Source organism: Olea europaea, chromosome 23 (assembly GCF_002742605.1).
Source record: "Olea europaea var. sylvestris chromosome 23, O_europaea_v1, whole genome shotgun sequence".
NCBI lineage: Eukaryota > Viridiplantae > Streptophyta > Magnoliopsida > Lamiales > Oleaceae > Olea > Olea europaea.
The window spans coordinates 7,882,505-7,895,960 of NC_036259.1; the positions used below are offsets into that span (position 1 = coordinate 7,882,505).

Consider the following 13,456-nt stretch of genomic DNA (forward strand, 5'->3'; position numbering starts at 1 on the left):
AATATTTTTATTAATTTTAATTATGTCTAAACATTATATTTTAGGCTAATATTTACGATTTAATTTATTTGATATATGTTAATTTTTTTCTTTGTTAAAACATGATTTTAAGTCGAACCAAATTGAAAGTAGTTTGGATTGGTTTGGTTTAAAAATAGAAACGGTTTGAAAAAAAAATAAAAAATAAAAATTTCCATTTCACTTTAAGTGATTTGGTTTGAAATGTCACAAATCTTCTAAACCAAATCGTGTTTGCCCTAAATATGCATTTATTCAATATATTAGTATCAAATTACATGTCCATTTTATGCTAGCAATAGTTCCAAGTTATCTAGATTTCTACGAAAAGCCCCCGTCACCAACAGGGCCTAGCATTATTTATTCAATTTTGCTACATAAATAAGGGCAATGAAATAATTTAAAAATTAATGAAATATGTTATGCAATTCTTCTATTAAAATTTCTCTATTTTATTCTTGCATGTACCGCTCATCAATACAAAATAAGCAATATTATCGTATATTTATGACACAAGTAATTCCAAGGACACATGATTATTACTTCTTTTGTCCCATTTATGTAGATTGATTTTGTTTTTTTACATGTATTAAGAAATTTTATTTAATGTTATTGAAAAAGTAATTTTTGTTAAAAACTTTTCTAATTTATCCTTATTTATATTTGTACAATTTCGATTAAGTGAAAAAATTGGCTATAACTAGACAAATTAAATAAGAGTATATTGGTAAATAAAGAAAACAAAACATTCTCAGTAAAAAAAATAGGACTATATAATTAGGACAAGAAAATAAGAAAAGTCAACATATATAAATGGGACGGATGGAGTATTAGCTACGCACACAAAGCTTTTGTCTTGTCTTGGAGGCTACGTCATATGATGATCACGTTTATTACTAGTTATAGTAGAACGTGCATTGCGCGTTATTCTAAAATACTTTATAAGTGTTGTAAAAGTAATATTTAATGCTAATTTGTTAGAAGGATTTGCCGAGTTTCAAACGAACTAAAGAAAATAAAAATTAAGATAAAAATTTAAAAGAAGAAAATTATATTATCAAAACTTAACTTCTATGATATAATTTTTTGTGATGATGAAATACTACAAATGAGCAACCGTTTTATACTACATTTGATACATAAGAATTAATTGATAATACATTAATTTAAACATCCATTAAAATTCTTAGATTTATTAATATAAATAAATTTATTTATAATAACTCTAGATTCATATAAAATTCATTAAATCTAGATTAACGTAAATATTAATTAGTTGAGAATTAATAACACGAAATTCATAAATAACTAGAATTCATATACCCACTAATGGAAAATGGAGAGATGGAATATTTGATAAAATTTATTTTTTTGGGCTGTAAAATACAAAATTGTATTCTGAAATAAAAGAAAACAAACTAATAACAAAAAAGGAAAACAAACAAAAATAAAAAATAAAAAAAATCCTCTAGATCGATTTTCTCTCTCCAGACCTTCGCTTCTACCCATTGATAATTTCAATCAAGTTTTGAAAACGGTAAATATTCAATGTTATTTTTTTGTATTTTTAATTAAATAATGTTAATGTTTTGTTAATTAGTTTCTATGGAAAACTGTAATTATTCAAGGTTAATTTTCTTAATTTATTAAATTCTATTGATATTCTCCTGATATGAAATCTCTGAATCATTAAGGGTGCGTTTAATTACCAATATTTTTCATGAAAAATATGTTTTTCCTATTCAAATTTTCACTTTTGTGCTGTTTGATTACTATTTTTTTCGATGAAAAACATTTTTCTACTTTTGGTCATTTGATTATATTTTCCTCAAAATCAAGAAAAATATTTTTTTTTAGAGGAAGTAGGATTTTATTTTCCACGGAATTCACTCTCTCTTTCTCTCTCTCTCTCTCTCTCATCTATTTTCTCTCTCTCATCTACCCACCAATAAAAAGCGAACAAATATAATATTTTCTAGATTAAAAATTAAATCAATCAAACATATTTAATCGACAATTTTCGTGCAAATAAGTTATAGGCAATTGAATTACCTAAAATTTATTTTCTTGCCATGCAAATTTCATACTTGCAATCAAACGCACCATAAATTCCAAATTATATAGAGTATGCATGGACGTAGGTAAATGTATTATGTCTGTATTGATATTCTCCTCTTCCTTGGTGTTACAGGACGTCTCACTTTGGCTTGGCTGTACCATTGGCGGAAATTGTCGTACACCATTGCCATGGATGTTTAGATCGCATGTGTGTACGTTAATCAAAGGCTGAAGCTGTAAGAAAAATTGAATCGGAGAAGAGAGGGTTCTAGGAAGGGTAAATGATGACCCAATTATTGTTTTTCTTGTCCCACTTAGTAGGATGCCTAAATAATGGTACCCATTTTAGTAGCCCATTATTCTTGTGTTGGGCATTTGGACCACTACTTTAGCCTAAGCCTACGTACCTTTTTTGTCCACTCTATTGGTTAAATGGTCCATCTCTCTTGCTGCCTCTATGTCGCGAACTTACTGCTGCCTTTTTCTTCTTTACTCCTCTGTTCACTTTCCGTTTGCTCACCTCTATTGCCTTTGTGGTTTGATTCTTGTGTGATATTGGCTTCTTTTATTGTCTCCTTTGTGGCTAATCAATAGCAACCGTAAGTGGAGGAACCATTTTGGAAGTTTTGGGTTGTTGCTCATTGTGGTGTTGATTAGTTGGTGAACTGAGCCTGGTAAAGCCTTGGTGGTTGTAGTTTCTCACTTTACATGAGAGAATCTGTAGTGGCTAGGAACATATTTGGAAAAGTAGTCCTCTCTAAAATGCAAAAGGAGGATCAAGTATTTCTTAAATGCAAATAGAAGAAATCATTTGTCCAAAATCAAGATTTTTTGTGCTATTTTTTCCTTCTCTAGTATAGTATATGGGAGAACAACAAGGTCATATTCGATATGTTGGATTGGATATGATTAAAGAGTACAATTATGTGATGATATCTGTTTGTTTTTATGTTGTAGCTTATGAATAATGATACGTTTGTTGTAATGACAAAATATTTAATCAAACAACTTACCAAATTATCTTTTGATGGGCCTGACTGTATTTTTTCTTTTCATTTTCCATATCATAGCTTGTTAAAGGAAAACGCAAAAGTGGAAATTATACAAAACCATACTTTAATTATTCATACTAAGAACATTGCCTGATTAATGGGGGAAACCTGTAGTTATGATGCAAGTTATATACACAATAAGTCACATAAACAAAAATTAGGACACGAATGAAAGTGCATGTCACATACTTATATATAATGTGACACAAATATTACTCAAACACAATAGTACAGGTCACAGCACATGTCACATATCATTTTGGTAAATCACAGATTAGAGATTAAGTCATAGAATTTAACTTCACCCTCAAGTTTCTCATATTTGTGCTCATTTCCCTCATCTGCTTCTCATATTTGCTTGACAAAATTGTAAAAGTGCCTTGTGCCTTTTCCTCGTGTCTGCAGAACCAAGATTGAAGAATTTCTCTTAATGACTCCAACAAAGCTAAAATGTGGTAGTTCTTGGGAGACTTTGTGACCGCATTAACCGACTCCACGATATTAGATGTCATTATGGAATACCGATTTGAAGGCATGTGGAAACGTGACCATCTCTCAAGTCCAACATCGTCCTATAAACAAAATCATGGAGATGTATATCATATAGTGCACAATATCATGTTAAAAGTATTTAAATGAATAACATTATAGGATAATGTATGGTATGTTACCAGGTAACCCCTTATCTTCTCATTAATCGAGTCGAGCTGTTGCATGTAATATTCATATTCCAACAATGGGCAAGCGCGAATAGCTACATTGAATGCTTGTGTTATGTTTTGTCTCGATCTCCCGTAATGTGATTTCAGATTTTGTAGTAGATGGTACGAACATATCCCGTGAGAAGTTCCCGGATACACGTTTTCAATTGCCTTTTTGATGTTGTTGTGACGATCCGATACAAGGCACAAACCGTCTCTGTCCCCATAAGTTTTCTTTAGCTGTCCGAAAAATCATGTCCAAGAGCTGTCATTCTCATTATCCCCAATCCCGAAAGCAAGTACATAGATGCTATTATTTGCATCTTGTGTACATGCCATGAGTAAGGTGTAATCATAGTGTCCATTTAAATATGTGCCATCAACCACAACAACTGGCCTAAAATGTTTCCATCCCCATATAGATGCACCTAGTGCCGTGAAATAATATTTAAACCTACTATGACCATCAATTTTAGGCTTGTGACCGATCTAGGGTTTGTTTGCTGTAGCACGGAAAAAAATGCTAATATCTTATTAAATGAATTAGTTGGATCACCCCTTAACACTTTCAAAGTTTCCTCTTGAGATCGCTAAATTTTAACATAGTTCAAAGATACTCCATATGTATACAACATGTTGTTGCGTATATCATTCATTGTGTATATGGTGCGCGATGATATGTACTTATACTTAATGCAGGTTGTCACAACTCTCTTTGTTACTTGTCTATAAACACTGAGTACGATGTTTACAGCACGTGTGTGATCTTCTGCAATATGCCTAATTTCAAACATATCTGTTCCGGCTAATTTTGATGATCTGCATGTCCAACTATACTCGCCATGTGAACATTTTACGAAATAGCCTTTCTTATCTGACCGAACGACCACATATTCAAACATATGTTGGATTGCAAAAAACAACAAGCTCAATTTCATAATTTCTTTGTTACAAAAAACTCTCCCTTCCTCTACCTCCCTAGCATCTACGACCACCACAACTGTGACCTCATGTTTGAACTTATCACTAGATGGATCCACTGTTGCTCCACAGATATCTGATGACATATCTGCTAATGAAAACCTATATTCATTCAATTGAACATTAACTGATACCGCAATAGGCTGTTTTTCACTATTTGCAGTTGTGACCTCAATGTGAATTGAATCTTTGGCAGGGTAACGATTCGTATATTTCAAAAGTATGTACGATAATACATTATTGTCACTCTTGATTGTTATCGGAGGTAGATCACTATTCAAGACATACTTCAAATGCCTTCATCGTCACAACAATTTTTGCAGGGTCCAAGCCAAACTCTTTCATAACTGTATCAACAAGCCTCAAATGCCCGCAACTACGATCAATCAAGACTAGCATCATTTGTGATTTATTCAACAAATAAACGTGAATGAACCTCATTTCTACAAAATGAACAAAAACATAATTAGTCAAACATCCAATTACAGTCACAACAAACACATGTCGAATTTCGAATATCATGGTCACATATTGAATACATGCAGGTCACATGTTCTTATTTTCCAGATTTTTTTGTAATTGGTCATAGGTCATTGCATATTAGTTACATGCCATTGAAGAGTGGCCATAAGTCATTGCATATTGGTCACAGCTAATAGCATATGGTCACAATTTTAATTGATCACAGGTGACAACAAATGCATGTTGAATCTCGAATATCATGGTCACATATTGAATATATACAGATCACATGTTCGTATTAAATCACAAAACATGCACAATTGAGGCACGGTAACTAATTCAAACAACAACATTAATGTCACATGTCACATATTCAATATGTCACACATGTCACACATTTCGAGACACAAACACCCACGTGCCATTACTACATAAGGTCACATCCTATAAACAGACGGTTACAGGTTGTGTGCAACAGTCACAACACTTTCGAACATCATTGAATGATATTCACGATCACAATTCCCACACAAATCACAATTTCATCGATCGATGCTTGGGAAGTAGGAATAAACGACAAATTACATTTTATTAATCGTAATTACAAACATGATAAATGCAAACTTTCTGAATTACAGGTTGAAGTAACATATCAGGGTCTGTTTGATGGACTCATGTTTTATTCTAACGTAATGCAACCTGGTGATTGCAATTCGTGACTCGAACTGTGCTTTTACCGTCAATTTAGATAGAGCCGACGGTAAATTGGAAGTAATTTCAGATCTCCGTAGCTTCTGAAATTAGTTAGAGAGATGATTTTTTTTTATGGAAAGTCCTACTGGTTTTGGTAAGTCATGCTGATTTGTGGGATTGTTTTTTATTTTCAAATAAATTAGTGTGTGTGTGTGTGTGTGTGTGTATAGACCAGTATCTGATTGGTGAAATTTCATACTTGTTTTCTTATTATTGAAATGGCCTATACTTAATCTCTTGTGTATGAAATTTTCCCAACACAGAATGTGATTTCAATGGCATGTTCACGTAAGATATGCCAAGCAGCTGCAATAATTTATATTTATCTGAATTGTTATTAAGTTTGGATTTCAATCAAATTCACACCACTTATCCATCTTGTTCCAATGTTTGAGTCTGTTGACCCCGCACTTTGGGCCCTCTACGTGGCCAATGGTGAGCTACTCCACGTGTTCCCCCTACGTGCAACGACTAACGGTCAGGCATATATGGTCGATACTGACGATGAAGATAGACCAGTATCTGATTGGCGAAATTTCATACTTGTTTTCTTATTATTGAAATGGCCTATACTTAATCTCTTGTGTATGAAATTTTCCCAACACAGAATGTGATTTCAATGGCATGTTCACGTAAGATATGCCAAGCAGCTGCAATAATTTATATTTATCTGAATTGTTATTAAGTTTGGATTTCAATCAAATTCACACCACTTATCCATCTTGTTCCAATGTTTGAGTCTGTTGACCCCGCACTTTGGGCCCTCTACGTGGCCAATGGTGAGCTACTCCACGTGTTCCCCCTACGTGCAACGACTAACGGTCAGGCATATATGGTCGATACTGACGATGAAGGTGGTGGCCACATATACTTTGACGATCAAGTTAGTCGACGGTGGAGGAAGCGATGTTGGAACGCACAAGCTAAATTATGGGGGGGAGAGTATAATTACTTTACTATGGAATGCTTACCTTCTTTATGGCCAAGTCCTTAGTATTTATAGGCAAAGGGTACCATCATACGTGAGACACGTGTAGCCATCCGACGATGCGAGGTGTCCGGTCGTAGGCGTCCATCAGTCGCTTACTTGGTGGGCGGGCATTTAATTTCTCTGATCTTGGATTGACATATGGCAGAAACGTCACATCAATCATTCCTAAAGATATAGAAACAATCGTGTAAAAAATCTGTTTGTGAAACTGGTGGCGAAGAGGCGTTTCTCCTCGTCTCCGCAGCATATTGCCTTGGCCTCATCACCCTTGTGTAGACACCTTGGAGTGTTACCACCTCGTCTCACCTTGTGGGCGAGCTCACGAGCCACAAGCTAGCAAGCCAAGTCGAGCCCACGAGCCGCTCGTGAGCTCTTGATTTGTTTTAATTTTTAATTTTTGTAAATTTGCACATTTTTTACGAGCCCACGCTTGTAACTTTGCTCAAGGGATTGAGCCCCCTGCTCGACTCGAGCTCAGGCTCGGGCTCGTCATTTGACGAGTTCAAGCTGCCCATGAACCGAGTTTTAACGAGCTGAGCGCCCGAGCCAACGAGTCGTTCGGCCCATTTGACATCCCTATAAACGCTAGGACTTGTTTCAAGAGAGATGAGCACTCGCATAATGGTCATCTCATTTTACTTCAATGCCAAGGACACAGGGTGGTGGGCATTAGCAATCTCGTTGTTTGAGTCCCCGGACAAAGGCTCAAAAGACCTTACTATGACTAGCGAAATCCTTTTCGACTCCGTCAAATATATTCACTCTTTTCCCCCATCAGTAGCTTTGAGTAAGTACCAAGGGCAAATTTACTTTCAATTAGTGTGACCTCGAGTCCATAATCTAAAAAACTGAGGTTCTAGGTCTTTTTGTGACGGAAACAGTCAATGTGAATGTTACATTGCACGCCAAAACCATCAAACTACTTAAAATTTTAATGTCCACATTGACGATTTCCACTATATAAGGATCTTGATTCACAGATTTAAATAAGTTGAGGTACTGTAACCTCAATTTTGAAGGTTAGGACCAAAATTATGCTACCTTTAAAGTTGGGGAGTTCAATCCTACAGTCTCTATAGATTTTAATTTAATTCTTGACATTTTTAGTGGTTGAGAGACAACATATACACCTAGGACATGCTCGAGAATACGACTGTTTATTAAGTACCAAACATGCTACAAAGGTAATCAAACAACAGAGACTTTCCAGAGGTGCCAAAGAAAAATACAATTGCAGGGGAATCTCAGTGCAACTTGCACTCAAGGAACCAATACATAAACATGCAAGCACCATTTTGTTTGTACAAGAAACGGAATTTCAGTGGAATGATCCAAATGTATCATCAGATTTTATTGCAGAATTTTTCAGTAGTGTTATAAACTTTGGATCAAGGCCTCGGTAAAGCTTGCCTTCTCTGAGTCTCTCAAAGTAGGAAATCTTCAATCCATTATTTCTTGCAATAGGAGAGCGAATCCAACCTGAATTCCTCTTTGGTGTACCAGTCATTATGACGGCTGTTCTGTCATTTGCAAAGTTCGCCAGAGGCACCATAGCCTCAGGTTCTGTGGCCGATGAGGCGTCTACCAGAAAAATATGACTAAAGTGTCCAGTCTTCAGTCCTTCAGCATACAGTCGAAAGCTACTGATGAAAGTGGAAAGGATTACCTGGAATTTTTCGAGTTCATCAAGACGAGGACACGAAAAGCACTCGACCTCTTCCTCATATGAGCAGGACCGAAGGATATCGAAGGGTACTCCATCCAACTCTCGAAATGCTGCATTGGCTCGAAACATATCAGACTTCGGAATCCGCTGCTGGAGGCCTCTCATTAGCACATCACATGTTTGGTTTAATGGTGCACATACAAGAATTCGATTTGATGGGGAACTTCGACAGATTTGGGCAACTGCTTCTGCAATTAATAGTCCAGGTTTCGACAATGCCTTTGTTTCAGTTACAGATATTGGTCCCTCAATGAGGTAAGGAGGTGAGCCCTTGAGGCTTAAGATGTGTTGAAGAGAAGAAATTTGCTGCTTATCGAGTTTGGGGTCAATAAACAGTTCCATGGAGGTAACATTATTTTCTGGAATGGACTCGGGGAAGAGGAAGTTTCTACCTAAGGATTCTGAGGCAACTGCGATTGCATGGTGTGCCCGCTTTAAACAAACTCTATTGAATGAAAATTTGACATCGTATTTGTGGTCTGATTGATAATGAGCGTGAAAATCATCTCCAAATTCAGCCAAGAGCAAATTTTTCCCCACCAGACGATAGAAACTACCCTGTTTAAGAATACGATGACAGTGAGATTAATAAGACAGGAATGAATTACATTTACTAAAATTCAATACTAGACAATGCAATGTATAAGGAAAATCTTGTGAATATAAGATTCGAATATATACTTCCATTGCAAACAGATACATGAAAAGAGCTAAATGACATTCAATTACTCCGGAATAGCCATCTGATTATGTGAAGAGATTACTGAATTCAATTGGGATGGAAAGGAGAAAATAAAAACCATATAGCTAATGAAAAGTATACAGTCAACATGTTCGACAAGGAATTTTACAAATTTCTTATTTAATAGCTAAAACCCTAGACAGTGTGGAACCTCAACATGGCTCCTAAAATTCTAGAATTTACTCAGTAATGTACAGAATATATTCTGATCCACAGAGGAAAACATGAGGAAGAAGGGATGTTATTCAACTTGTTCAAAAAGGAATCATAGACAGTTCTTATATACTAGCCAAAACCCTAGACAATGTGGAACCACAATATGGCTTAGTATAATTCAGGAATTTACTCAGTAATGGACGGAATATAGTCTGATCATCATTTTTGAGGAAAAATGAGGAACAAAAATGCACTTAAGGCCTTGACTAAATTGCAATAAACCAATATGTTGAACATCAATCATCTAATGTTCATGTGTTCAAATTATTATTATTATTTTTTATTTATTTATTTTTTTTTATTTTTTATTTTTTTAAATTTCCTGGAAAGAGAGAGGATCAAGGATCAAGGGATAGATCTTGGCTGAAACAGCTATAATAAATTGAATAAATAAATAAAATCAACTTTTATAATTTGGTTGGTTCATGTTACAGGATATAACAATAAATCTGTAGGGTCGTGTATAGGCTTAATTGTAGGGATTGGCATAATTATAGGGATTCCTAATTAGCATACCTTCCTAATATAGACTTCTTAATACACACACTCACACACACACACACACTCTCTCTCTCTCTCTCTCTCACACACACACATATATACAAACACACACACACGTGTGAGTGTATCTTTTCCCATGATTAATATTAAGAAAATATTTTCTCTCTCAATATTAGTTCAATAGTTATTTTACCAGTTTCAAAATTTCTGGTTTTTACTCTATAATTGGATTGAATTTCAGACCAGTTCTTGGTTTTTCTAGTCGGACTAGGCTCTCCGGTTCTAGTCTGCTTTTGATAGTGTTGGTTCAAAGAGGGGTGAGTAAGTTCAATTATTTTTCTCAAAAAATTGATGATTTAGTTACTATCTTGAGATGTGAAATGATTCAAACATGTCAGGATGATTGATATTTTATGGTTTAGTCTATGAGATGACCAGTAGCTAAGGTTCATCAATTGTTTTATTTTTCTCTGTTTTAATTCCCATTTTAGATAAGTTAAGTATAACAGTACTTTGACATCATCAAAGAGAAAAGCTAAACATTCTGTTTGAAATGGCTTCTTAGTTTAATACTATAGCCTCCTCGTTTCGTGACATTATGGCTTTTTGGTCGACCCTAGTAATGACCTTTCAGCCCTTCTCAAAGAAAACAGTCAAAGAAAATATCAGTATGTGATGGAGGAAAAAAATTAGAAATCAAGTGAGCATTGGTTGAATATAGCAACAAATTTTAAATTGACAACACAAGAATCAGCTTCACTACTGTGATCCTGTCGATTCAGTTGATAAAAAACTGAGGCTTACCTGAAATTCTTTGCCTTTCCCATTCGAAAGCCTTACTGAGATGAAGTCTCTAGATAACAGGAATGGCCGGTTTGTTCCAACGTCAAATGTTACAAATATTTTTTTATCTTTTTCCTTATGCTTATTCCTTGAGAGATAACCGATCTTGAAAAGGATTTCAGCATTGTGCAACTCCAGATTTACATTCTTCATCTCAAATCCATCCCATTTCTGATCCAAGAAAGCAAATTGAAGATATTATGGTGGTACAACAATGTTAATTCTCTACATATAATGAGCACACTTATAGGTACCGAAGTCAGAGTGAAAGAATACAAAAAAAATCCCTAACAAAAGGAATACAGTGATTTCAAGAACCCATAAAAATATAGAGCTTCTTTGTTTGTTTTTATTTCAAGGATTAGGGTTCTGAACATTTATCTAGTCAGAAGATTAAAAATATCATTTGAGCAAGTAAAAAGCACGAAGAACAACTACCGACTACCATCATTTTTTGATACTTTTATTGAGTTTTAGGGAATGCAGAGCATCGATTGAGGTAGGATCACCATTTGACAACACTTCATTGTAAATAAATAAGATTACCGTTTTGAACACCATAAAACAGTGTGAAGACTTAAAACCAGATACTGTGATTATGAGCTAAAAGAACTTCCAGCAACACGAGAGTTTGGTTTGTTACTAGAAAAACTCAGCCAATAAAGGAAACTGAAAATTCTGAATCGAAGCAATTAACATAAATTTCTTAAGTCTAAAACTAAATGATAAAATTCTTTCTGACTTAAATGAAAGATTGTGTTGTTACTCTCTAACATCTCCCTCTAAATTGGGTTGGGTCCAGTGACCCCTACTTATGCAAAGAAAGTTTAAGAAACAAGAAGAATTAAATGGGCAAATTACCCTTTCTTATTTTGTACTAACTCCGTCGCAGGCTTGTTACTATTTTACACACAAATTAAGAAAGGACAAAGATATTTGTACGCACACATTTGTACAAAATGTTTTACTCACTCTCACATACACTTGGGCCCCACATGAAATTAAAAATGCCAACATGTAGCCCTCACCCTCCCATTGTGAGTGTAAGTAAACCATTTTGTACAAAAATAGGTTTTACATCTAGCACTCTCCAGAAAGAAAATGTAATTAATATAGTTGGAAATATAAATTTTTCTTACATTTTTCCTAATATACCCCCACATTAAATAATGATTTAAATAGGATTAATTTATATTTGTTGATAACAATGTATATTAAATAGGGGAATATTAGAAAACAAAAAAATATATATCTATACTTTCAATAAAAAAAGTGGTCTATAATTTGGGACAGGCGGGAAAAAAATAAAAAAATATGGGATGGAAGTAGTACTTTCTAGAAAAAAGGTCATATTTAATCAAATACAAGGCAAGTAACTGGGAAATGTAGCATACACATACACTTACACATTTGCCTACATGAATAGGCCTTTATGTGCAACGGTGCGATCGTCCGTGTTTACCAGAAGGGCGTGGGCATACCTGAGAATTTTCCGATGTCTATCCCAGGTAGGATTGAGCTTAGAATGAAGAAATCAGCAACTTGAACAGCACAAATGAGGAGTAATTCTATGATCCTATTAAGACTTAAAAATGGATTTTCAAGATTTTAGCAGTAAATCGGTGAGCCTGCCTGCGTGTATTAATCTGAGAAGGAAGAGAGTAAAGTGGAGACAACGATATGAATACTGAAGAAAAGAAAGACTACTTCATGGTTCCAACAGCCAATAATATCTCTTCTTCCCTTACGTTCTTCGTGCATGTTTGGCTAAGAAAACTCAACTTGTAAGTAAACTTACTTATAGGCAAATAATTGTGTTTTTAAATACATAGATTTTTCATTTGTTCAAATTAAATACTTATTTTGACAATAAAATAAATATTTTTCTAATATGTACTAGAAATTAATACACACATACACTTTCTTAATTCAGTGCAAATATGTCTCCAACGAACATTCAATCTCTAGAATAATAGCATCAGATTCAACCTGGCTTTGTGTGTGATGCATCAACAAAGGTTTATGAGGCGGACAGAACATAAAGTGTGGTTAGTAGGGATTATGAATGAAAGCGATATGATTCAATTATTCAAATGAATGAATATGATTGATTTGAAACTTCTACTTGTTGAGTCGAGGTCGTTGGGGGTTGGGATGAATAAATTTTAAAAATAAATACTCATAAGAAAGGACAAATTCGATTTTAGAGTCGAGTACTTACGGTTCCTATTCAAGAACTAAGAATCGACTTGGACCGAATTGATTTTCAATTTGATTCCTAATTTATTATTTTGGAACTAGATCGAAATATTTGATCTTGGTTCGATTTCAATTTGGCAGGTTTGATTTTCGCTAAAATGTACACCCCTACATGAATGGTTGAATAGTCAACCTGATTTGATCTCCTATATT

General features: G+C 34.5%; 1 protein-coding gene across 3 annotated transcripts in view; it reads right to left on the reverse strand.

The window, feature by feature from the left end:
- Positions 1–8,154: 8,154 nt before the first annotated feature.
- Positions 8,155–13,456, reverse strand: part of LOC111372274 (probable RNA helicase SDE3) — a 53,628-nt gene continuing 48,326 nt past the window's right edge. For all 3 annotated transcript variants that reach the window (XM_022994522.1, XM_022994519.1, XM_022994521.1), the window contains exons 3-4: positions 11,006–11,215; positions 8,155–9,300 (exon numbers count right to left, since the gene is read on the reverse strand). In XM_022994522.1, coding sequence (XP_022850290.1) covers positions 8,335–9,300; positions 11,006–11,215 — 1,176 coding nt within the window. In that variant the 3' untranslated portion in view covers positions 8,155–8,334. The remainder of the gene's footprint in view (positions 9,301–11,005; positions 11,216–13,456) is intronic.